This window comes from Natrix helvetica, assembly GCF_964273705.1.
Source record: "Natrix helvetica genome assembly, chromosome: 1".
In the NCBI taxonomy this organism is placed as follows: domain Eukaryota; kingdom Metazoa; phylum Chordata; class Lepidosauria; order Squamata; family Natricidae; genus Natrix; species Natrix helvetica.
The window spans coordinates 350126378-350148261 of record NC_138548.1 but is presented as its reverse complement, the minus strand read 5'-3'; the positions used below and the strand labels follow the sequence as shown (position 1 = coordinate 350148261).

General features: G+C 49.5%; 1 protein-coding gene across 14 annotated transcripts in view; it reads left to right on the top strand.

Moving 5' to 3' along the window:
* Positions 1 to 21884, top strand: part of BAG6 (BAG cochaperone 6) — a 43948-nt gene that overhangs the window by 6870 nt on the left and 15194 nt on the right. For 11 of the 14 annotated variants that reach the window (XM_081934289.1, XM_081934290.1, XM_081934277.1 and 8 more), the window contains 15 exons: positions 2738 to 2958; positions 6405 to 6458; positions 7454 to 7528; positions 7633 to 7808; positions 8644 to 8773; positions 9588 to 9785; positions 9940 to 10231; positions 10885 to 10971; positions 11085 to 11192; positions 12534 to 12646; positions 12742 to 12826; positions 14673 to 15010; positions 16299 to 16647; positions 18742 to 18911; positions 19005 to 19058. In XM_081934289.1, coding sequence (XP_081790415.1) covers positions 2738 to 2958; positions 6405 to 6458; positions 7454 to 7528; positions 7633 to 7808; positions 8644 to 8773; positions 9588 to 9785; positions 9940 to 10231; positions 10885 to 10971; positions 11085 to 11192; positions 12534 to 12646; positions 12742 to 12826; positions 14673 to 15010; positions 16299 to 16647; positions 18742 to 18911; positions 19005 to 19058 — 2450 coding nt within the window. The remainder of the gene's footprint in view (positions 1 to 2737; positions 2959 to 6404; positions 6459 to 7453; positions 7529 to 7632; positions 7809 to 8643; positions 8774 to 9587; positions 9786 to 9939; positions 10232 to 10884; positions 10972 to 11084; positions 11193 to 12533; positions 12647 to 12741; positions 12827 to 14672; positions 15011 to 16298; positions 16648 to 18741; positions 18912 to 19004; positions 19059 to 21884) is intronic. The other 3 variants (XM_081934280.1, XM_081934282.1, XM_081934281.1) reach the window with 3 other exon arrangements.

Below are 21884 nucleotides of genomic sequence, written 5' to 3'. Positions count from 1 at the left end.
TCACCCCGGAGTTATTTTTGGCAGAGACTCATAACCGCTGGATTATGGTGGAGTGTAAAATTGTTGGCATAAAAGTTTGAAATTGGTCTTGAGACATTCAGGTTGGGAAATAAAGCGGTTACCTCTTTCTTTACCAACTGCTTTCCTGCTTACATGCATACCATGTTTGGAAATGTACGTACTGTATTTTTTGGAGTCTAAGATGCACCTTTTTCTCTCCAAAAAGAGGCTGAAAATCTGGGTGCGTCTTATACACTGAATACAGCATTTTTGGCCTCCCGAAACCCCGTCCCCCAAGCCTCCTAAAGGCTATGCGTGCCCTTTTTTTGGCACCTTTTTTCATGAAAAACTGGCCATTTTTGCTCGTTTTGCTTGTTTCTGGCTCCCCCAGCCCCCAGGAGCACTCTATAAGCCTCCTAAAGGCTTATGAATATGTTTTGAGCAAGGGCATGGCTGGTGAGGAAATCTCCCAGCTTCATTAAATTTCCTGAGGATGCAATTTGGACTTTCCTATATATATAGTATATTTGCTAGGCATGGACAAATTGTACAGTTTAAGGATGATTCACTGTACAAATCCAGGTTTATTTCTTTGGATGTTCAGGTCCAGATAAAGCAGGGGTGTAGAATTTGTCCATGCCTAGCAAATATACTATATATAGGAAAGTCCAAATTGCATCCTCAGGAAATTTAATGAAGCTGGGAGATTTCCTCACCAAGCATGGCTGGCTGGGGAATTCTGGGAGTTGAAGTCCACAAGTCTTAAAGTTCCCAAGTTTGGACACCCCTGAGATAAAGAGATCTAGACTTGCAGCAGAAAGATCAACGGTTTGGAAATTGGGGAAGTACAGATCAAACCCCACGTGGATGTCCAGTTTTATATATATAAAAAGCAGTATTGGTCATGCTTGTCAACAATCTGAGGCAGTAATATGTAGACTTATACACTGCTTCACAGGGCTTTTACATCCCTCTCTAAGCGGTTTACAGAGTCAGCCTCTTGCCCCCAACAATCTGGGTCCTCATTTTACCCACCTCGGAAGGATGGAAGGCCGAGTCAACCTTGAGCCTGGTGAGATTCGAACTGTCAAATTGCAGTCAGCTGGCAGTCAGCAGAAGTAGCCTGCAGTAGTGCTGTCAACTTCGAAACGTCTACAGGCCAAGGCCACATTTACGTGTGCTTTGTCTCTTAGTTGCCACTCTTTGGGGAGGGGGAAGGGGGGAAGTTGGAAGGAACTGGAATGTGGTACCCGAGTCCACTAGACAAAACATCTACCAGATGCAGTGTAGGAGTCAAGGTCATGGCAACGAACATCTGCTGAGACTGAGGGGGAAGCTATAACGTGACATATGAGGGGGTGAGTTGGAAGTTTCTATTCTTTTTATTACTCTGAAGCGTGGGAATCACCCAGAGTTAGCTTTCAACTTTCAGCTTTCTAAGTGCCGATAAAGTCTACTCAATGATAAGGTCTTTCAAGCTTGAATGGGGCTTCTGAGTCCTGATTCATTTGGGTTCATTGCTTGGAACCATAACATCTCCATTCTAACCACTTCACCCCTGAGGCTCTGGCAAGAGCAGAATGGGGGGAACACAGCGGAATAACAGAGTTGGAAGGGACCTTGGAGGTCTTCTAGTCCAACCCCCCTGCTCAGGCAGGAAAGCCTATACCAGCAATGGCAGAGCGCCAAAAAGTGAGAGGCCACTCAACGCTCGTCGGGGAAGCTGCCCAGGGGGCAGGCGGATACTGGGAAACAAACTTCCGGTTTCTAGCACACACACTTCCAGTTGTCTGGTGCGCATGCGTGTGTGACGATCAGCTGGCTGGCATGCATGCACACCCCAGAAAACGGAAGACCCAACTTTTCGGTTTCCAGCACCGCCGCACACGCGAAGGCCAGTTGATTGGCGCGCTCGCCTGTGCACCAGAAAACCAGAAGAGGAACGGGCGATACTGTGTGTGCCAGGCGACGGCTCTGCGTGCCAGTTCGGGCACGCGTGCCATAGGTTCGCCGTCACGGGCCTATACCATTTCAGACAAACGGCTGTCCAATCTCTTCTTAAAAGCTTGCACTTCTTAAATTTGAGATCTTAGAGCCGAGGGGGCGCAGTGGTTAGAGTATTAAGCTGAAGACCCACCTATTTCAAGCAGCTGGCCTGGCTCAACTCTGATCTAACCATATCGCTCCTGACGGGTTTTTAACTGGGTATTTTAATTATATTTAATTATATTTAATTTCTAGGGGTTTTAAATACTGTATTTTAATTGTTTTATCAATCGACCTCCTCCTTGTGTATGTCTTTGTTATATGTTTGTTTTGTTTACATATTTATTTTGTATGTTTCGTTGTACGCCGCCCCGAGTCCTTCGGGAGAGGGTGCGGCTAAGAAATAAATATATTATTATTATTATTATTATTATTATTATTAGAGTGCAGTACTGCAGGCTACTTCAGCTGACTGCTAGCTGCAGTTCGGCAGTTCGAATCTCACCAGGCTGAAGGTTGACTCAGCCTTCCATCTTTCCGAGGTGGGTAAAACGAGAACCCAGATTGTTGGGGGGCAAGAGGCTGACTCTGTAAACCGCTTAGAAGGGGTTCTCGTTTTACCCACTGTGAAGCGGTATATAAGTCTAAGGGCTATTGCTATTTAAGGCTTCAAGGCAGCCAGACTTGGAATGAGAATTCCTTTAAGGAAATTGGATCACGTATCCTGTTTTTTGTTTTTGTTTTTTGGCAGATGTTGGAGGCAAAGTCATCCACCTTGTGGAACGCGCACCTCCCCAGACCCAGTCGCCCTCAGGAGGGCCTTCAGGAGCAGGCTTGTCCTCTGCCCCTCACAACAACACGGGACCCCGGGGGTCAGGTTCCACTGTCCATGACCGCAACGCCAACAGTTACGTTATGGTGGGAACCTTCAACTTACCAGTAAGCATTATGGACCCACAGCCACCCACACAAGTGAGTTTTAGCCAGAGAGTTGCTCCCCCTGCGGGGCAAGGGGAAGTATTCGGGCTCCCCCTAAATGCTTTCGCCCCTTCCCGTTAATAAGAATGTGAAGGGAACTTGCTTGTCTGCGCTGCTACTTGGGAGTGGGTAGCGGGTGGCTTTGGGTTCCTCCCTTCTGCCTTTGCATAGAGCGGGGTCAGTGTCAGCTGTTCCTGAACCGTCATTCCTGAGTTGGAGGGGTGTGTTGATACAACCCATGTAATACAGCCAGAATACAGTTTGGCTTGTGCTTCTGCCTGTCTTAGCGATGACTGTGTGTGATACGGACAGAGAGGAAGAGGGTTTGAAATGCCCACAGGGCCTTCCTTCCTGTTGCTTGGGGGATCTGAAAAAGAATAATAGGTAGTCCTCGGCTTACGACCGCAATTGACCTCAACATTTCTGTTGCTCAGCGAGATATACGTTAAGGCAGGGGTGAAATCCAGCAGGTTCTGACAGGTTCTGGAGAACTGGTAGCGGAAATTTTGAGTAGTTCGGAGAACCGGCAAATGCCACCTGTGACTGGCCCCAGAGTGTGGAGGGAATGGCGTATCCTTTCCCTGCCACGCCCACCAGGCCACGCCCACAGAACCGGTAGTAAAAAAAGTTGAATTTCACCACTGCGCTAAGGGAGTTTTGTCCCGCTTTGTGACTTTCCTTGCCACAGTTGCTAAGCGAATCGCTGGCTTCCCCGTTGAACGCTGCTTGTCAGAAGGGTTGCCAAAAGGGATCGCACGATCCCCCGGCACACTGCCACCTCATAAATGTGAGTCAATTGCCAAGCGTCTGGATTTCGATCAGGCGATGGTTGGGCTGAGAAGTTTTGTTCAACGGATTTTGAGTTTTTGCCCCCTTTTTTACGACTTTCCTTCTCCCCGTTTTGTTAACTGAACCGCTGCTGTTGTTAAACGGGTCGCACGGTTGTTAAGTGAATCTGGGTTTCCCCGTTGAACTTTACTGCTCAGGAGGTTAGCAAAAGGGGAATCCCCTGATCTCGGGACACTGCCACCGTCATAAATGTGAATCAGTTGTCAAAGCACCTGAACGTAAATCATGTGGACTGTTGGGGATGCGGCAACGGTCGTAAGTGTGAAAAACGGTCCTAAGTCATTTTTCCCCCCAGTGCCTTTGTAACTTCGAACGGTCCCTAAATGAACTGTCGTAAGCCGAGGACTACTTGCATTCAGCCAGGCTAAGAAGTGGCAATCTCTTGGGTGGGAGGATGTAGCTTATTGGGGGCTGGTCAGGATCAATCTCCTTCTCTCTCTCTCTCTCTCTCCCTCTCGTATCTTTCTCTGTATTCCTGAGTTGACGATCGTCCAGGTAGCCTGTACCCATCTTTAAACAAGGTTTGGGAAGAAGGCTTATATTTGAGAACAGAGGGGCAAGCAAAGCGGGCATTGCGAGAGCCTTTTCTGAAATTACACAGCCTTGTGAATATGCTTCGAATAATAAACATTGGGGGATGTTTAGCCTATGAGCCACCATGCCTGAGGATCCACATTTCTGAGTGTGTCCATTTGGAATTCAGCCCCTTTGTATTCAGTGCAATTTACCGTTTTTTGCAGAGTATAAGACACACCTTTTCCCCTCAAAAAAGAGGCTGAAAATCTGGGTGCGTCTTATACACTGAATACAGCATTTTTTTGCCTCCCGAAACCCTGCTCCCTTCACCAAAATGGCCGTGTAGAGCTTGTAGGAGGCTTTCAGAGAGCTCCTGAGAGCTGGGGAGGGCAGAAATGAGCAAAAAACAGCCCGTTATTTGCTCAATTTTGCTCCCCAGCCCCCAGGAGCACTCTATAAACCTCCTAAAGGCTATTTAGCTCCTAAAGGCTATAAGCCTCCTAAAGGCGCCTAGGAGTAGAGCCTTCTCTGTGATGGGCCCAACCGTCTGGAATGACCTCCCTCCCGATATAAGAACTACAAATGACCTCCGCTCCTTCCGACAGAAGCTCAAGACTCACCTGTTCCGACTAGCTGGCTTAGCCGATTGATAGTTCCATCTTCCACCTCCTGGCAAACATTTTAAACATTTATTGGGGAATTTTTTAAGGGAATTTTAATTGTATTTGTATTTTAATTAAGAACTGTACAGTATATTTTTTACCTCCTCCGTTTATGTCTATGTCTACATCTACGTCTATGTTTCTGTCTATGTATTTGTATATGGTTTTAACACGACTGTACACCGCCCCGAGTCCTGCCAAGGAAAGGGTGCGGTCTAGAAATAAAAATTATTATTATTATTATTATTATTATTATTATTATTATTATTATTATTATTATTATTATTATTATTATTATTATTATTCATGCCCTTTATTTTTTGAAAAAAAACCCCAGCCAATTTCCACGAAAAACAGGCTATTTTTGGGAGGTTTGCAGAGTGCAAAACCTTTTATTTTTTAAATTTGCCTTTTCAAAACCTTGGCGCATCTCATACTCCGAAAAATACGGTACCTTCAATAGAATTCTGCCCCATCTTTAAAAAAACAACAACCCCTGTTTCTAATTCCTTTGTGGTGCATGCGGAATAAAAATAAAAACCGAAACAAAAAGTGGCTAAAGAATTCTCGAAGGCCTCTTTGGAAGTCATTATTTGTTCCTTCCTGTAATTATTGATGGTAAATTAAATAAAGGGACGTGGTGGCTCAGTGACGTAAGATGCTAAGTTGGTCGATTAGAAAGGCCGGAAGTTCGAATCCCGAGCGCCGCGTAACAGAGCGAGCTGCGGTTACTTGTCCCAGCTTCTGCCAACCTAGCAGTTCGAAAGCATGCAAAAATGCAAGTAAAAAAATAGGGACCACCTTTGGTGGGAAAGTAACAAAGTTCCGTGCCCCTTCGGCCTTTAGTCACGCCGGCCGCACGACCACAGAGACGTCTTCGGATAGCGCCGTCTTTTCGGCTTTGAAACGGAGATGAGCACTGCCCCCTAGAGTCGGGAATGACTAGCACATGTATGCGAGGGGAACTCTTACCTTTATCTTTATAATTATGATTTCTTTTTACTCCTGCATCTATTTGGGAAGTTATTGGAATGGTGATACAAGGCCATGAATTCACAGGAGCATAAGCAAGCTCCGAAGAGCTCACATTCATGTCCGAACGGTGTACTAATCATGATTTGTGACAGAGAGAGAGAGAGCCATGAAAATAATAAACCTTGGTATTTGGCATTTCAAGAAAAGTATCTTTCAAGTGATGTGTCATTTCAAGAATCTACCACATTGGGGGTGGGGAGCAGCCCTTGGATGATGATGCAATTTGATCTACTGGGTTGTGTGTGGTTTTATTTTAGTTTTTACCTTCTTTCTGCTCTGTTTTGTTCTTTTCTCCTTGCACACACCTACCTCCTTTTTTTTTTTTTTGGTCCTTTTAATTTTTTTCTCTGTCTATTTCCCACTCCCTGCTTTCCAAAGAACGATGGATCGTCTGTGGACGTTCATATAAATATGGACCAGGCTCCTATCCAGGTACAAGTTGGGTTGGGAAGGACAGAATTTTAATGCTAAAATGGATGGATTTGTTTTAATATGGGGGGGGGGGGGCATAACCGGGACGCTTGATTGTAGCATGATGTAAGGATATCTGGTTGATTGAGAGGCCGCTTAGAATCAGTGTTTCTCAACCTTGGCGACTTGAAGTCCTGTGGACTTCAACTCCCAGAATTCCCCAGCCAGCTGGCTGGGGGATTCTGGGAGTTGAAGTCCACAGGACTTAAAGTCGTCAAGGTTGAGAAACACTGGCTTAGATTGTTATTTGACTTCTAGAAAAGCCCCCTCCCCTTACTTTTTTATTTTTACAAAGTTTGTTGATTGAAATGTTTTGGTCACCATGATAGTCAAAAGATGTTTTGACTCTGGAAAGCTCAATTTAGGAAGACTCTCGATGTGAAAAATATTTGCAATTCTTCAGAGATAGAAGAATTGCCCAGACACACGACCACCTAGCCACACCCGCCCAGCGAGTCTGCCCCCCCCAACAGTCTGAGGGACCGTGAATTGGCCCCCTGTTTAAAAAGTCTGAGGACCTCTGCCTTAGATGGAGGAAATTGGGACATAGAAACATTGATGTCTCCTTTACTTAAATGATCTTAGGTCCCCCCGTCTGCCTCTTCCGTTAGACAGGGAGGTTTTGTTTTAGTAGCACATTGGGTTCTTTCTGCCCGAGGGCTTAGCAGAGCCATCCTGGCTACAGGAAACAAACCTTGGCTTGAGGGACCAAGTAAGTAGAAAAGCAATACGGGTCAAAACTGAAAAGGAGGCAGGGTGACCCCAGGTTTGGAAAGGGGCTGTGGGGGTGAGTGGATTCAACTTGGGGAGGACAAGAGGGCCCGGACATGGCCTTAAGGAAATCAAGAAGTGAGAAGAGTCGGTTTTACCCAAGGAGGGATCTGCAGGGCAGGAGGAATTCTGATTCGAGGTCCTCTCAGGCCTTCCAATAACAGGGCGTTTTTTCTTCCTCGCAGAGTGAACCTCGTGTCCGTCTTGTTATGGCCCAGCATATGTTACGGGACATTCAAGGTATCCTGAACCGACTAGAGGTGAGAGCTAGTTTTTAACTCCGGGGAACACAAAGCAGGAATGTAGAATCGCGGCCCGGAAACACCTTCCAGGGCCTAGAGATCACCTTGTTCCTTTTCTTTAGGGTAACACCAGTGACCATGGTGCAGTGGGACCTGAGGATACGCCATCTGGCAGCCCGACTGAAAGGGAGCCGATGACGGGCACCGAATCGGAGCCTCCCCAGGAGCCCACGCCAGCAGAGGAAACGCCGCCCTCTGGGAGCGAGCCTCCCCCGGGGACTGAAGCACCTGCCCCCAAGTAAGGAGGCTGCTCGCCTCTTGTGGCCCGCTAGTGGCCAGCGGAGCTGGTAGCAGATTCGGATAGTGAGGAGGTTGGGGAGGAACCTGGGCCAGTCCTGGAGTCTGGGGAAAGTTCAGATGAGGGCTCTGTGTCAGAGGCAGAGAGGGGACCAAGGCCCTGGTAGTGATCTGCTGCCTTCAGAGTCAGACATCAATGAGGCAGAGGAACAGCTGGAGCCTGTTCCCAGTGTGCGCATGCACAGAGTTGCCAGACGAAGGGAACAGCTAAAGAACAGGAGTCGACTTGGGAGTAAGGCCACAGGTGGACGGTGAATGGTCCCTCCCAGGGGAAATAAAAGAGGAGCGAAAGGGGAGTGGAGTTTGCAGGAGACAATTAGTTCGCTTAATTGGTTCGTAACTCTCCAAGACTCCTTGCCAAGTTCTACAGATATGGGCCTGTCAGCTCTCCAAGCCAGATAAGGTCTGTGATCGTAAATCCTCCTTGGAAAGACATTGCCGGCTGTGAATGAGCAGAATTCACAGTAAATTGGTAAAAGAGGTTTTTGCCGGGACAAGGAGTTTGCTTCATGCTCTTGGGAAGCCTCGGTCAGAACACTGCCAAAGAGATGTCAAGAGCTCTCTAGGGTGGGCTACGTGGAGTTCCCTCCCCCCTTCAAAGCAGCCTGGTGCCCACAGATCGGGGCAGATGAGGAACCTTGGTGGGAACCATAGAGGTGGGCTGTACCAAGGTGGTAAAGGGGCAGCCTTGCGCTGGAGGGACACTGGCTGTTTCCCAGAGGAGGCAAGGGGCAGTCACTGAGCAAGATGGTGAGGGCCTTTCTCTGTTCCCGTAGCCACCCATCACCTGGAGAGTATGTGGAGGTTCTGGGCGAGCTTCGTGGGTTGGAGAGCAGACTCCAGCCTTTCCTGCAGAGATACGAGGAGGTCCTGGGAACTGCTGGCAATGCCGACTACAACAACAACGTAAGGGATGTCTGGTTCTTAAAAAACGAAAGTTGACCTTTGACCTGGGAAGCTGCCATTTTACCCCTTAATTTCTGCATTTGCTGGGGATCTGACGTTGGGTCAGTGCCTTATTTCCATCGGAACCATTCGGTTTATCGTTAAAAGTATTCTTTCGATGTATGCTCTGGCCTTCAGTCCTTCGGTTAAAGAGGCCTCAGTTCTGGGCTTGGTTCCCCCCATCCTGTTTGTGTCTGAGCCACTGTTTAAAGCGCTTCCGGGTTGAAAGGATTAGCTGGTGACATCACCATTCCCTGGGGGGGACACCCTGAGGCGGTATTCAGCAACTTCTGACCAGTTCTGGGGAACCGGTAGCAGAAATTTTGAGTAGTTTGGAGAACCGGTAAATACCACCTCTGACTGGCCCCGTCCCCAATCTATTCTCTACCTCCCGAGTCCCAGCTGATCGGGAGGGAATGAGGATTTCGCAGTATCCTTCCCCTGCCACGCCCACCAAGCCATGTCATGCCCATCAAGCTACGTCCACAGAGCAGGTACACCCATGGAAGGGGTTATTTTTGTGTCCCCATCAAGAAGCTGGAGCAAGTGACGGGGGCTCACCCTTCCACTCAGCATCGCTTGGGTCTCGAACGTGGGCTTGCTAGCCTCCAACCCAGCGTCCTAATCACCTGAGCCGCACGCTCCTTTTCTGGGCTCAGAGGTTTTTTGATCTGACTCAGCAAGGTTTGGGGGTGATTTTTAGCCTTTGTAAGGAACAATTCCCTCTCCCCCGTCCGCTTCGTCTTATTCAAATTCCCTCCTTTTCTTTTGCCAGACGGAAGGGCGTGAAGAGGACCAACGCATTATCAACCTGGTGGGGGAGTCGCTGCGCCTGCTGGGTAACACCTTCGTCGCCCTCTCGGACTTGCGCTGCAATCTCTCCTGCAGCGCCCCCCGCCACCTCCACGTGGTGCGGCCGATGTCCCATTACACAGCTCCCATGGTCCTGCAGCAAGCTGCCATCCCCATCCAGGTGAGGCCTCGGCCCCTGAAGGCCGGGGTGCCGTTCCTCAAACCCGGAAACGGATTTGGGTCACGGCGCCGGTTTCCCTAGGCTGGGCGAAGAAAGCTCAGTGAGGGAGAATGCAGAAGAGCCTCTGTTTCTTCCTCCCGTGTTCTCGCTTCAGATTAACGTTGGAACCACCGTCACCATGACGGGCAATGGTGGCCGCACCGTCCAGACCAACTTAGAAGGCTCGGCTGCTGCTGCCGCTGCCGCTGCCCAGGCCACTCCCACAGCACAGCCTCGCACTTCCAGCCCCGTGGAGTCGACTCAGCCCTCCGAAGGCTCACCTCCTTCCCACTCCCCGGGGGTCACCCCTGTCCCGCCGCAGGCCTCTCAACCCGGGCACCCCCGCGTCATCCGCATTTCACACCAGACGGTCGAGCCTGTGGTTATGATGCACATGAACATACAGGGTGAGTTTGGGAGGCCTGATAGAGAGATCACAGCCGTTTTGGAAGGTTATACTCCAATAGAAGACAATAGTTGTAGCTCAGGGGTGAACTTTGGGGTCTTTGAGGGTTTCAAGCTTGGTTGTTTTCTTGCAGATGTTTCAGTACCCAATAGGGCAACTGTTCTGACCTAGGCTTCCCGAGACAGTGAAAAGCACATGCTTAGTCCCCCAAGCCCTCTTTTTATTTCAACGGCTGTGAATTATGTTCCTTCACAGCCCGTAATGAGTCACAAATAGTTTGTAAAGAGTCCGACAGAAGTTTGCCACAGTCCTTCCGGATAAGCACCTATCTTTATCTCCCTTGAAACGCTGCCAAAGACCTAATTGGCAATTAGCTTTGCAAGGCCACACGGAGCACAGAGTCAAAACGGAGCTTCAGAGTTTAAACCGAGCAGAACGAACAAAGTTGCTTCCTGCATGTTCCTTTCTTCCACAGTGTGCGGAGCCTGCGCGCGCCCTGACAAGCAGCTGGGTTACTGGGGAGGGGGTGGGAGAAATATTACATGAAGTGAAATCCAGACCATCCAGAGAAAGAGAAATCAGGAGAAAGAAATTGATCTACGAAGTGCGTCGGCCTCTCATTTTTGAAGTCCACATCCTTTTCTCGCTCTCTAGACTCCGGCTCCCAGTTGGGCAGTGGCAGTTCTGGCGGAGTGCCATCAATGGGACCCGCTGGTTCAACTGGACACTCCCAAGGGATGGGTAAGGAAAATGGCTCCTGCTGATCTGGGGGTGGCCAACCTGCTCCGGCTGCAGGTTTGCCCATTTCCGGCCCTGTTGATTTCACCTTGTGCTCTGCCGTTGCTTCTCTCCAGGTAGCGGTGCCCACATGCCTCTACCCAGCCTCCCACCGGAGTTCATGCAGGCCGTTGCCCACCAGATAACGCAACAAGCCATGGCAGCGGCGGCCTCAGCAGCTACAGGTAAGTAGCCAAGGGGGAGAAGGGAAGCACGTAGGTAGGTACAGTGGTGGGATTCATAATAATTTAACAACCGGTTGGCCCAGTGTCAGGTTGGCTGTTGTGGGAGGCGTGGCCCATCCTCGTCCTCCAGTTCCGCCACACATGGAGGATGAGCCTCCTGCGATGGCCAACCTGACCCTGGACGAATCGGTTGTTGATCCTGGGCGCTGCACTGCTCTGCAATGGAGAAATGGTCAAGGAAAGGAGGAGGAGCAAGGAGAAGAAAGGGAAAGGGGCCTTCACCTTCCCTCGTGCCAGCCGCTCCGTTGCCCGTTTCTCCACCGCAGCGCAGGGCCCAGGATCCGCTTTGGTAGTGGGAGGTGGGTGGGTAATTTTAACCACCGGTTCACTTGAACTGTTGCGAACCGGCTGAATCCCACCATTGGGTAGGTAGCCCTTGACTTAACAAGAGTTAATTTAGTGACTGTTTGAAATTACAACAGCACTGAAAAGTGACGACTGTTATTCCCGCTTCCAATCATTGCAGCCCCCCCCAGGTCACGTGATCCAAATTCAGACGCTTGGCAACTGACTCATATTTATGACGGTTGCAGTGTCCTGGGGTCTTGTGATCCCCTTTTGCGACCTTCTGACAAGCAAAAGTCCCCGAGGAAGCGAGAGTTACTTAACAACCATGCGACTAACTTAACAACTCCAGCGGTTCACTTAACAACTGTGGCAAGAAAGGGCGTGACATGCGGCAAAGCTCACTTGACAACTGTCTCGCTTAGCAACAGAAATTTTGGGCTCGATTGTGATTGTAAGTCAAGGACTACTTGTAACAAGCGGTGTTCTCCCTGAAACGGGGGGAGCAGAGAGGAGCTGCCAGATCCCTGAGAGCTAAGTCTCCTTCTTGGAGTGCCAAGATCCTGGTCATAACACAAGTAGTCCTCAGCCTATGACCACAATTGAGCCCCAAATTTCTGTTGTTAAGTAAGATGCTTGTTAAGTTAGCTTTGCCCCATTTTACGACCTTTCTTGCCACAGTTGTTAAGTGAATCCCTGCGGTTGATAAGATACTAGTCTGGTTGTTAAGTGAATCTGTCTTCCCCCTTGACTTTGCTTGCCAGTCTCAAAAGGGGATCTCATGACAGCAAGACACAGTGACGGTCGCAAGTATGAAGCAGTTGCCAAGGTTCTGAATTTTGATTGTGTAATCCCGTAGAATGCTACAAAAGTCATAACTGTCAAATGGTCATAAGTCACTTCTCCCATTGCTGTCGTAATTTGAATGGTCACAAAATCGACGTCGTATTTCAAGGACTACCCATGTTCTCTCTTTTGTGTGTGTGTGTGTTCTAGGCCAGCAGGTCCCCAGTTTCCCATCGGCTCCAACACGCGTAGTGATTGCCAGGCCTTCTGCTCCTTCGGTGCGGCCCACCCACGCAGGGCCTCCCCAGGGAGCAGGACAAGGGGTGAGGACCCGAGGGGTGGGAGATCTTGGTGGGTGATGGGGTGCTTTACCTGTGGTACTTTCCGCCTTTTGAAATAAAACCTCCTTTCCCCGCAGGGCCCAGGCATGGGTGGCAACGCTTCCTTAGCCCAGATGATCAGCGGATTGGTGGGACAGCTTCTCATGCAGCCTGTGATAGTGGGTAAGTTTCCACGGACAGGGAGCTCGGACGTCCTGGAGTGAGGACTGAGGAGTTTGAGATGCAGGAGTGGGTTTATTTAAAACTTACCGTACTTTTCGGAGTATAAGACGCACTTTTTTCCCCCCCTCAAAAAAGAGGGTGAAAATCCAGGTGCGTCTTATACACTGAATGCAACATTTTTGGGCACCTGAAACTCTGCCCCCTTCACCAAACTGGCCGTGCATAGCCTTTAGGAGGCTTCCAGAGTGCTCCTGGGGGCTGGGGAGGGCTGATATGAGCTAAAAATGGGCCGTTTTTTGCTCGTTTTTGCTCCCCGGCTCCCAAGAGCACTCTACAAGCCTCCCAAAGCCTATGGATGTCCCCCCTCCCCCTTTTTTTTGTGTGAAAAACGGGCAGTTTTTTGCTCATTTTTGCTTCCCACATCCCCCAGGCCCCAGGAGCGCTTTGCGGGCCTCTCAAACTCTCTGCATTCCCCCGTTTTTCACACAAAACGAGGTGTGCGGAGGGTTTGGGAGGCCTGCAGAGTGCAAAAACTTTTTTACAAAAATTTACCTCTTCAAAATCTTGGTCCGTCTTATACTCCGGTTGCCTCTTATACTCCGAAAAATATGGTATTTTCAAAAAAGGGGGAAGGACGGAGGCAGGGTAGAAGTACAGGTATTCCTCGACTTAAAACCACAGTGGATCCCAAACGTTCTGCTGCTAAATAAGTTTTGCCCCATTTTACAACCTTCCTCGCCACGGCTGTTTAGTGAATCACTGCCGTTGTTACAAAACGGTTGTTTAAGGACTCTTAGCTTCCCCATGGGCTTTGCTGGTCAAAAGGTCACTGATCCAGGACACTGCAACTGTCATAAATATGAGTCAGTTGCCAAGCGTTCTGAATTTCGATCGCACGGTCCTGGGGTTACTGCGGTGGTTCGTAAGGGAAAAAAACGGTCATCGGTCCTAGGGTTTTTTTTCGGTGTCGTAACTTTGAACGATCACTAAGGGAACCGTCGTAAGTCGAGGGCCGCCTGTGTCAAAGCCAAAAATAGGTGGATTTTCGTGAGCTAGAAATTTACTCGGAACGGAGGACCTGGAATGCTTTAAGAATTGGAGAACAGAACAGGAAGTTGTAGGGTCCATTTCTAGTGGCGGATTGTCTTCTTTGGGAATTGACAGCAAGGTCACCTAGGAGCCGTTGTAGCGCAGTGGCCAGAATGCAGTATTGCAGGCTAACTCTGCCCACTGCCAGGAGTTCGATCCTGACCAGCTCAGGGTTGACTCAGCCTTCCATCCTTCCAAGGTGGGTAAAATGAGGAGCCAGATTGTTTGGGGGGCAATAGGCTGACTCTGCAGAAGTGCTATAAAGCACGGTGAAGCGTGTCAGGGGAGATTTTCACCCTGAGCTAATGAGGTCTTAAACCGACGGCTTTTCCAAACAGCATATCCTCAAGAAGAAGCTAAAATAAAAAAACCGAGAACATGTTCTAATTAAAAACAAGCTTTAATACAAAAATAAGAAAATAGAAATAAAACAAATCTAATTGTTACATTCTGGCAAGAACAAATGTTGTCCACCTTCTTGGAAGACGAACAGAAGATCAAAAGTAAAGAAGTCTCTGGAATGTGTGATGTATTAGAAACGTGTTAAGCATGCGCAGTAAATCATTGCTGATAAGGGCCTATGACCTGCCTATGACCTGCGCAGTAAGTCTTCAGCTCGGCTAGCAAACAATTAACGCAGTGACAAAGCGGTATATAAGTCTTAAGTGCTATTGGAAAGTTTGATAGCAGACCAGGCGTCGTCCGCCATCACCACCTCTTGCTTGATCCAGCGGCCCTCTCTGTCTTGCATTTCCAGCTCAGGGCAGCGGGGCTTCCTCGTCGACCTCTTCCTCTGTCAGCGGCCAAGCGACTTTCAGCACCAGCACCTCTGCCTCCCCTCCCACAGCTTCCGCCAGCGCTGGCACCACCAACACGGCCACGACGGCCGCAGGGGGCAGTTCAGCTGGGGGTGCCATGCCCTCGGGCCAGACTCCCGCGGCTGCCACGGAACTCCAGTTCTCTCAACTGCTGGGGAACATCCTGGGGGCGGCAGGGTCCAGCATGGCGGGGGTGGCAGGGATGGGGTCTCCCACCATCACGGTGGCTATGCCCGGCGTGCCTGCTTTTCTGCAAGGCATGACAGACTTCCTTCAGGTGAGTTTCTCTCTCTCTCTCTCTCTCTCTCCCTCCCTGTCTTCCCCCAGCCTCTCCCTCTCCCTCCCCTCCCCTCTTTTATTTCCCCTTCTCCTCTCCACCCCATCCCCTCTTTTCCTTCCCCTTCCTTTTTTCCTATCCCTTCTCCTCTCTTTCTCTCTCCTTCTCTTCTTTCTCTCCCCACTCCTCTACCCCTCCCCTCTTCCCCTCTTTCTCTTCTTTCTCTCTGCTCTCTCCCCTCCCCTTTCCCTCTCTCCTTCCCCTCTCTTCTCTCTCTCTTTCCCCTCACCGCTCTCCCTTCCCTTCCCTCTTTTATTTCCCCTTCTTCTCTGCACCCCATCTCCTCTTTTCCTTCCCCTTCCTTTTTTCCTATCCCTTCTCCTCTCTTTCTCTCTCCTTCTCTTCTTTCTCTCCCCACTCCTCTCACCCTTCCCCATCCCCTCTCTTCCCTTCCCTTCTTTCTCTTCTTTCTCTCTGCTCTCTCCCCTCCCCTTTCCCTCTCTCCTTCCCCTCTCTTCTCTCTCTCTTTCCCCTCTCCCTTCCCTTCCCTCACTTTCTCTCCTGTCTTTCATTCTCTCTCATATTTTCTCTCTCTCTCTCATTCTCTCTTCCTTTTCTCTCTTTCTCTCTCTCCCTCATTCTCTCTTACTCTCTCTCTCTTTCTTCCTCCCTCCCTCCCAAATAGTGGCCTCTCCTTGTTTTAGTTTGGAGAAGGAGTGTTTGAACAAGGACCGTCTGAATGGCAGCCGCTTGTCTGTCTGTCCTGCTAGGTCAGGGGTGTCCAAACTTGATAACTTTAAGACTTGTGGACTTCAACTCCCAGAATTCCCCAGCCAGCATGGCTGGCTGGGGAATTCTGGGAATTGAAGTCCACAAGTCTTAAAGTGCCCAAGTTTGGACACCCCTGTGCTAGGTCAACCCTCAACCGAGTCCCTGAGCCAGCACTAAGCCACAAAGTACCTGCATTGGGAACCCCAAATCTGTTTTTTTTTTCTTTTTTGGGGTGGGGTGGGGTTGTCTTGTTGATTCCCTTTTCCTTTTTTCAAATCATAATTGGTCTGAAGACGCTGGGCATGAATCCAGCTTTGTGAGAGAACCTCCCTGGGTATCCCATCCTAGGATGGCTCCCTTAGAAATCTTAATGCCAAATTCTCCCGATCCCCATCTGTCTTTCAAGACTCCTTCCTCTGTCAGCCTTTCCTCTCTTTTGAACTGAAAAAAAAAGCTGGGCCTTGAGGCCTCCCAAAATTATGTTCACGCATCCGTCTCTCCTCCTTTTTCCTCCCAGGCGACGCAAATGGCGGGAGGCCCCCCAAACCCTCCCGAGCAGATGGCGCCTCCTCCTCCTCCTCCTCCTCCTCCTCCGCAGCCGGCAGCTTCTCCTTCGCCCCCTCCCCCCTCGCCCCCCCAAAGTGGACCGGAGGGGTTCTCGGCCGGCCTGGGCAGCGGCGGCCGCGGGGGCGCCTCAGCGGACGCTTTGCCTCCCGAGTTCTTCACTAGCGTGGTCCAGGGGGTGCTGTCCTCCATGATGGGCTCCCTCAGCGCCCAGCAAGGCAGCACGGAGAGTATAGCCAACTTCATCCAGCGCCTTAGCGGCACTAGCAACATCTTTGAGCCGGGCACGGAAGGCGCTCTGGGTGAGGCCTTCTTTGATTATGGGACTTGCTGTGTTCTTTATTCTCTTTCTCCCCCGTGGCCTCAGTCTCAAAACCATGCTGAGTGGTTAAAAAAAAGAAAGAAAAAGGAGAAAATGGTTTATCTTTGAAAATTCTAGAGATTTTGGTTTGCTGTCTTTGTAACCCTCAAACATAGGCATCTTTTCTATTGCGGATGAGGAGTTCATGTTGGGAGTTCCTTTTGATCCACCAGCATCTCACCTGGGCCTGGCATGGAATTAAAAATAGTCCTGTTTAGCTACTCGTTGGCTTCACTGGCTCTTTCAGAGACTCCCCTGTTGTTTTTCCCTGTGGGATGGGCCTAGTCAAGTTATCTGTGTTCTTGCTGCTAAGTCTTCCACCAATCAGTTGCCGTATTTTTCGGAGTATAAGACACACCGGAGTATAAGACGCACCAAGGTTTTGAAGAGGTAAATAAAAAAAAAAAAGGTTTTGCACTCTGCAGACCTCCCAAAAACAGCCTGTTTTTCGCGAAAAACGGGTCTGTTGTCCCCCCCCCCAAAAGAGCATGAATAGCCCTTGGGAGGCTTGTAGAGTGCTAGGGTGGGGATGGGGGGGGGTCAAAAACGAGCATGGAAAGGGCATGGATAGCCTTTAGGAAGCTTATAGAGTGCTCCGGGGGGGGGGCAGAATTGAGCAAAAACACCCCCATTTTTTGCTTATTTCTGCCCTTCCCAGCCCCCAGGAGCTCTCTGAAAGCCTTCTACAGGTTCTGCGCAGCCATTTTGGTGAAGGGGGTGGGATTTCGGGAGGCAAAAAGATGCTGTATTCAGTGTATAAGACGCATCCAGATTTTCAGCCTCTTTTTTGAGGGAAAAGGGTGCGTCTTATACTCTGAAAAATACGGTAATCAGAATAGAATTGGAAGGGACCATGGAGGTTTTCTAGTCCTGTTCAAGCAGGAAGCCCAATGCCATTTCAGACAAGTGGCTGCCCAGTCTCTTCTTCAAAACCTCCAGTGATGAAGCACCCACAATTTCTGAAGGCAAAGCTGTTCCACTGGTTAATTTTTTTTCACTGTTAGGAAGTTTCTCCTTAGTTCCAGGTTGCTTCTCTCCTTGGTTAATTTCCATCCATTGTTTCTTGTCCTGCCTTCCGGTGCTTTGGAAATATAGATTAACCCCCCCACTTCTTTGTGGAGTCCCTCAAACCCTGGAACACTGCTATGTCCCCCTCTAGTCCTTCTTTTCTCTAGACTAGCCAAACCCAATTCCTGCAACCATTCTTCATATGTTTTTGTCTCCAGGCCTTTGGTCCTTTGAGTTTATGTTTATATTTACTTTATTGTACATATATACACAGTATACCCCTACAACGAAATTCACATAACACCCAGAGACCAGGCCCAACACACATGACAATCTCCAAACACACCCCCACACACCCAAAAAATTCCCCGCCCCTAAACCACCCAAGCATCCACACAACACACCAAGTCGTGCTGTCCCAACAGCTCACTGATGGGGTGGCCCTTTAGTTGATTGTTGAGTTCAATTGTAGCTCTGGGATAAAAGCTATTCAGAAGACGTGTGGTCTGACTTTTAATTGTTCTGTATCTTCTGCCAGAAGGCAACCGTCTAGTTCAGGGGTTAGAAACCAGCGGTTCTGGAGCCGCGTGTGGCTCTGGAGCCGCGTGTGGCTCTGGAGCCGCATGTGGCTCTTTCATCCCTGTGCTGCGGCTCCCTGTCGCTCAAAATATGTGTCACAACCGCCAATTCGCAACACCCGCCGGCACGCAATTTATTAAGCTTTTCGATCCCCGGGTAGGTTTTGTGTCTCCCGGTGTTTTCTTTTCTGTGGGAAACGGATCCAAATGGCTCTTGAGTGTTTAAGGTTGCCGACCCCTGGTCTAGTTGATTGCAGGCCTAGTTGCTCTTTTGGTGATCAAAACCATACGCGATGTTCCAGGTGTGGCTTCTTACTAAGGTTTTATAAAGCGGCAATAATCCCGCTGGTCTCGACCAGGAACTTTTGGAGAGGCCGGTGACACCAACCCCCTATCCACCCCCACCCACCCCGGCGCCCCTTTATTTTTTGCTCCTCTTTGTTTTGCAGGCTTCTTTGGAGACCTGCTGTCTTTGATCTGCCAGAACTTCTCCATGGTTGACATGGTGATGCTGCTTCACGGCCAGTTCCAGCCCCTGCAGCGGATTCAGCCCCAGCTCAGCCGCTTCTTCCGGGAAGAGTACCTGCACGGCCAGGAGCCCACCGACCGCAACGTCCGGGTGAGAGGAGCTCCTGGCCCGGATCTTCCTTCTTCCAGCTTTTTAACTGCTGCTCAGGTTAAATAATTTGCCCTCTCCTTTGGCTTCTTTCAGATGGCCACCTACAATTTGATCAATGGCTTGGAGGAATACATCCGGGAGAGTTTTGTAAGTTTGATCCCGCTTTTCCTTCCTCTGCTTTGATGGAGCTGAGGGGTTTGGCCTGGGGAATGGGATGTGCAACCAGCCTCTCTGCTTGGGGTGAAGTTCTCAGTGGGTTTAGTCAAGTGAAGTGCGTGTTTATTACAGTCCACTGGAAGAGCTGCTCTTCTCTTTCCCTGCGTGAGCATGCACACTGGCCAGCTGACGCATCGCCACGCCTGCATGTGTGCCAGAAACCTGGAAGACTAGATGGCTGGTGCATATGCACGCACCAGAAACCGGGAGTTCATTTTCGGGGGCGTGCCTCTCTTCCGGATCGCATGTGCTCCCTTTTTGGCACTCGCTGCCGAAAAGGGTTCACCATCCCTGCAATACCTAGTTAAAAAAAAATTCTAGAACAAAGTAATAAATAACAAATACACTCAAAATCACAAGTTGGCATCCAATTTGTGAGTTGCACTCAAACAAAACCCAGCGTGGTCTAGTTATAATATAAAACCAGTCCTTAAACTGTGAGGCGAACGGGTTTCGATCAGGAGTGGGCAATTAATTTTCACCAGGGGGCCACATGAGATGCTGGCACTGTTACGGAGGGCCATTGCTGCTCCCTGGCATTGACTGCTCCCCACCTCTGATGTGGCCATTGCTGCTCCCCTGACGCTGCGCAACTGCCCTGCCCTTCGCCGATGCCACCTCTCTTCCACTGATGTGGACCAATGCCCTGCCCCTGACACGGCTGTCGTTCCGCCCCTTATTGCCACTGCCCGCAGGACATAAAATGCATGTCAGCATTCCAAATATCATGCAGAATCAAATCAGAGTCCAAGGCAGAGCTATCCTTAAAGTTACAATTTAATAAGAGAGACATGTTGGCACATCTGTGGAATCCCAAATCTGAAAACTTCCTGGGATTCCACCCAGTTGAAAGTTCATGATCTTATCCCCACACCCATAAATCCATCACATGGTCTAATCTTCTTCGGCCACGCTGGCATCTCCACCCAGCTGGTTCCGGTCAGGTGCAGAGGTGCAGAGACAAAAGATGACCTTGGGCTTCTAGAAAGGAATGACAACAACAGATTCCACAACTCTACTCCTTTCTATTCCCCCCTCCCAACTACTGCACTAATGAAACAGCACAGTGAAATAATAGAAAGTGTGGTAGGCCAAAGATCCTAAAAGGAACATAACTACAGGCCAGACAATGCCCACATTATTTTAGATGGATTCAGGCTGCCTCCTTGACATCTGCGACTGCTGGGACATTTTTGGATGTAGAACTGTCATTTTTTATATGTGCATAGAATCTTTGACCTACAATCGGGCAATAGCACTCGGACTTATATACCGCTTCCCAGTGATTTACAACCCTCTCTGAGAGGTTTACAATTTCAGTCTATTGCCCCCAACAATCTGGGTCCTCATTTTAAAGGCCGAGTCAACCTTGAGCCGGTCAGGATCGAACTGCTGGCAGAATTAACTTGCAATACTGCATTCTAACCACCGCGCCATGGTGGTTATAATAGCATAGCAGTAGCACTTGGATTTATATATCGTTTTACACAGTCAGCCTATTGCCCTCCCCAACAATCTGGATCCTCATTTTACTGACCTCGGACGGCTGGGAGGCTGATTCAACCTTGAGCCGGTCAGAATCGAACTCCAGACTGTGGGAAGAGTTGGGCCCGCATTGTTGCATTCTAACCACTATGCCACCACGGCATTTAACAACCACTCAAAACTACCGGTATGTGAGTGACCTGAAAAAGGGAGTTATGACCCGGATTCAAAGTTCTGGCATTTGGACCCTCGCCGTAATCACCTGACTCAACTTCATGCATCCGGCAACATTAGCAGCCATTTGCAGTGTCCCAGGTCAGGTGGCTGAGTCTCTTAACTATGGTGTCAGGGTTCCAAATAGCATCCAAAATTAAATCGGAGTCCAAGGCAAAGTATTCAAAGTATTCAAAGTTCCAATTTATTAAGAGAGCCATGTTGGCCCATCTGGGAAAACCCGAATCTGAAAGCTTCCCGGTTTTCCTCACCTAGTTGAAAGTTCAAGATCTTGCCCTCACATGCACAAGTCCATCACATGGTCCAATCTTCCACTGCCATGCTGGCAGCTCCACCCATCCAGTTCCAGTCAGGTGCAGAGGTGCAGAAGAGGCAAAGGATGACCGTGGCTTTCTAGAAAGAATGTTGTTATGGCTACATGGCATCTAACTCCGTACAATCCCCCCTCCCATTTTCTCACAATAGAAAATGCATAGTAGAATAATAGAAAATGTGGCAGGCCAAAGATCCAAGAGAAAAGATGGCTGCAGGCCTGACATTGCATCCTTTTAGAGCAAGGGTCAGCAACCCGTGGCCCTGAAGCTGCATGTGGCTCTTTCGTCCCTCTGCTGCGCCTCCCTGTCGCCAGTCACACCACAATTGATAGGGCTTTCAGTTAGGACAGGGAGAGGAAAAAGGATGCTGCACTAGGAGGGGACTCTATGGTGGTGGTGGGGGGAAACCAGACTTCCAGTCAGCACAGGAAAAAGGATGTCATGCTAGGAGGAGACTCTATGATGGCGGAACCAGACTTCCGGTCGGCTCCAGAATTGAATGGAGGGGCTTCCGTTTAGGACTTTTGTGGCTCTTTGAGTGTTTAAGGTTGCCGACCCCTGTTTTAGAGGGTCATTTAAGCACTAGGAGGTTTATCTGTGTCCTCAGGGTCACCTGAGTGGTGCAAATGGTTCATGTAGTCTGCAATTATGTTCTCTGGAAATCCACTCCTACTCCCACACCATTCCAAGGGGTGTCCATCCCACATTGTGTAGCTAAAAGTCC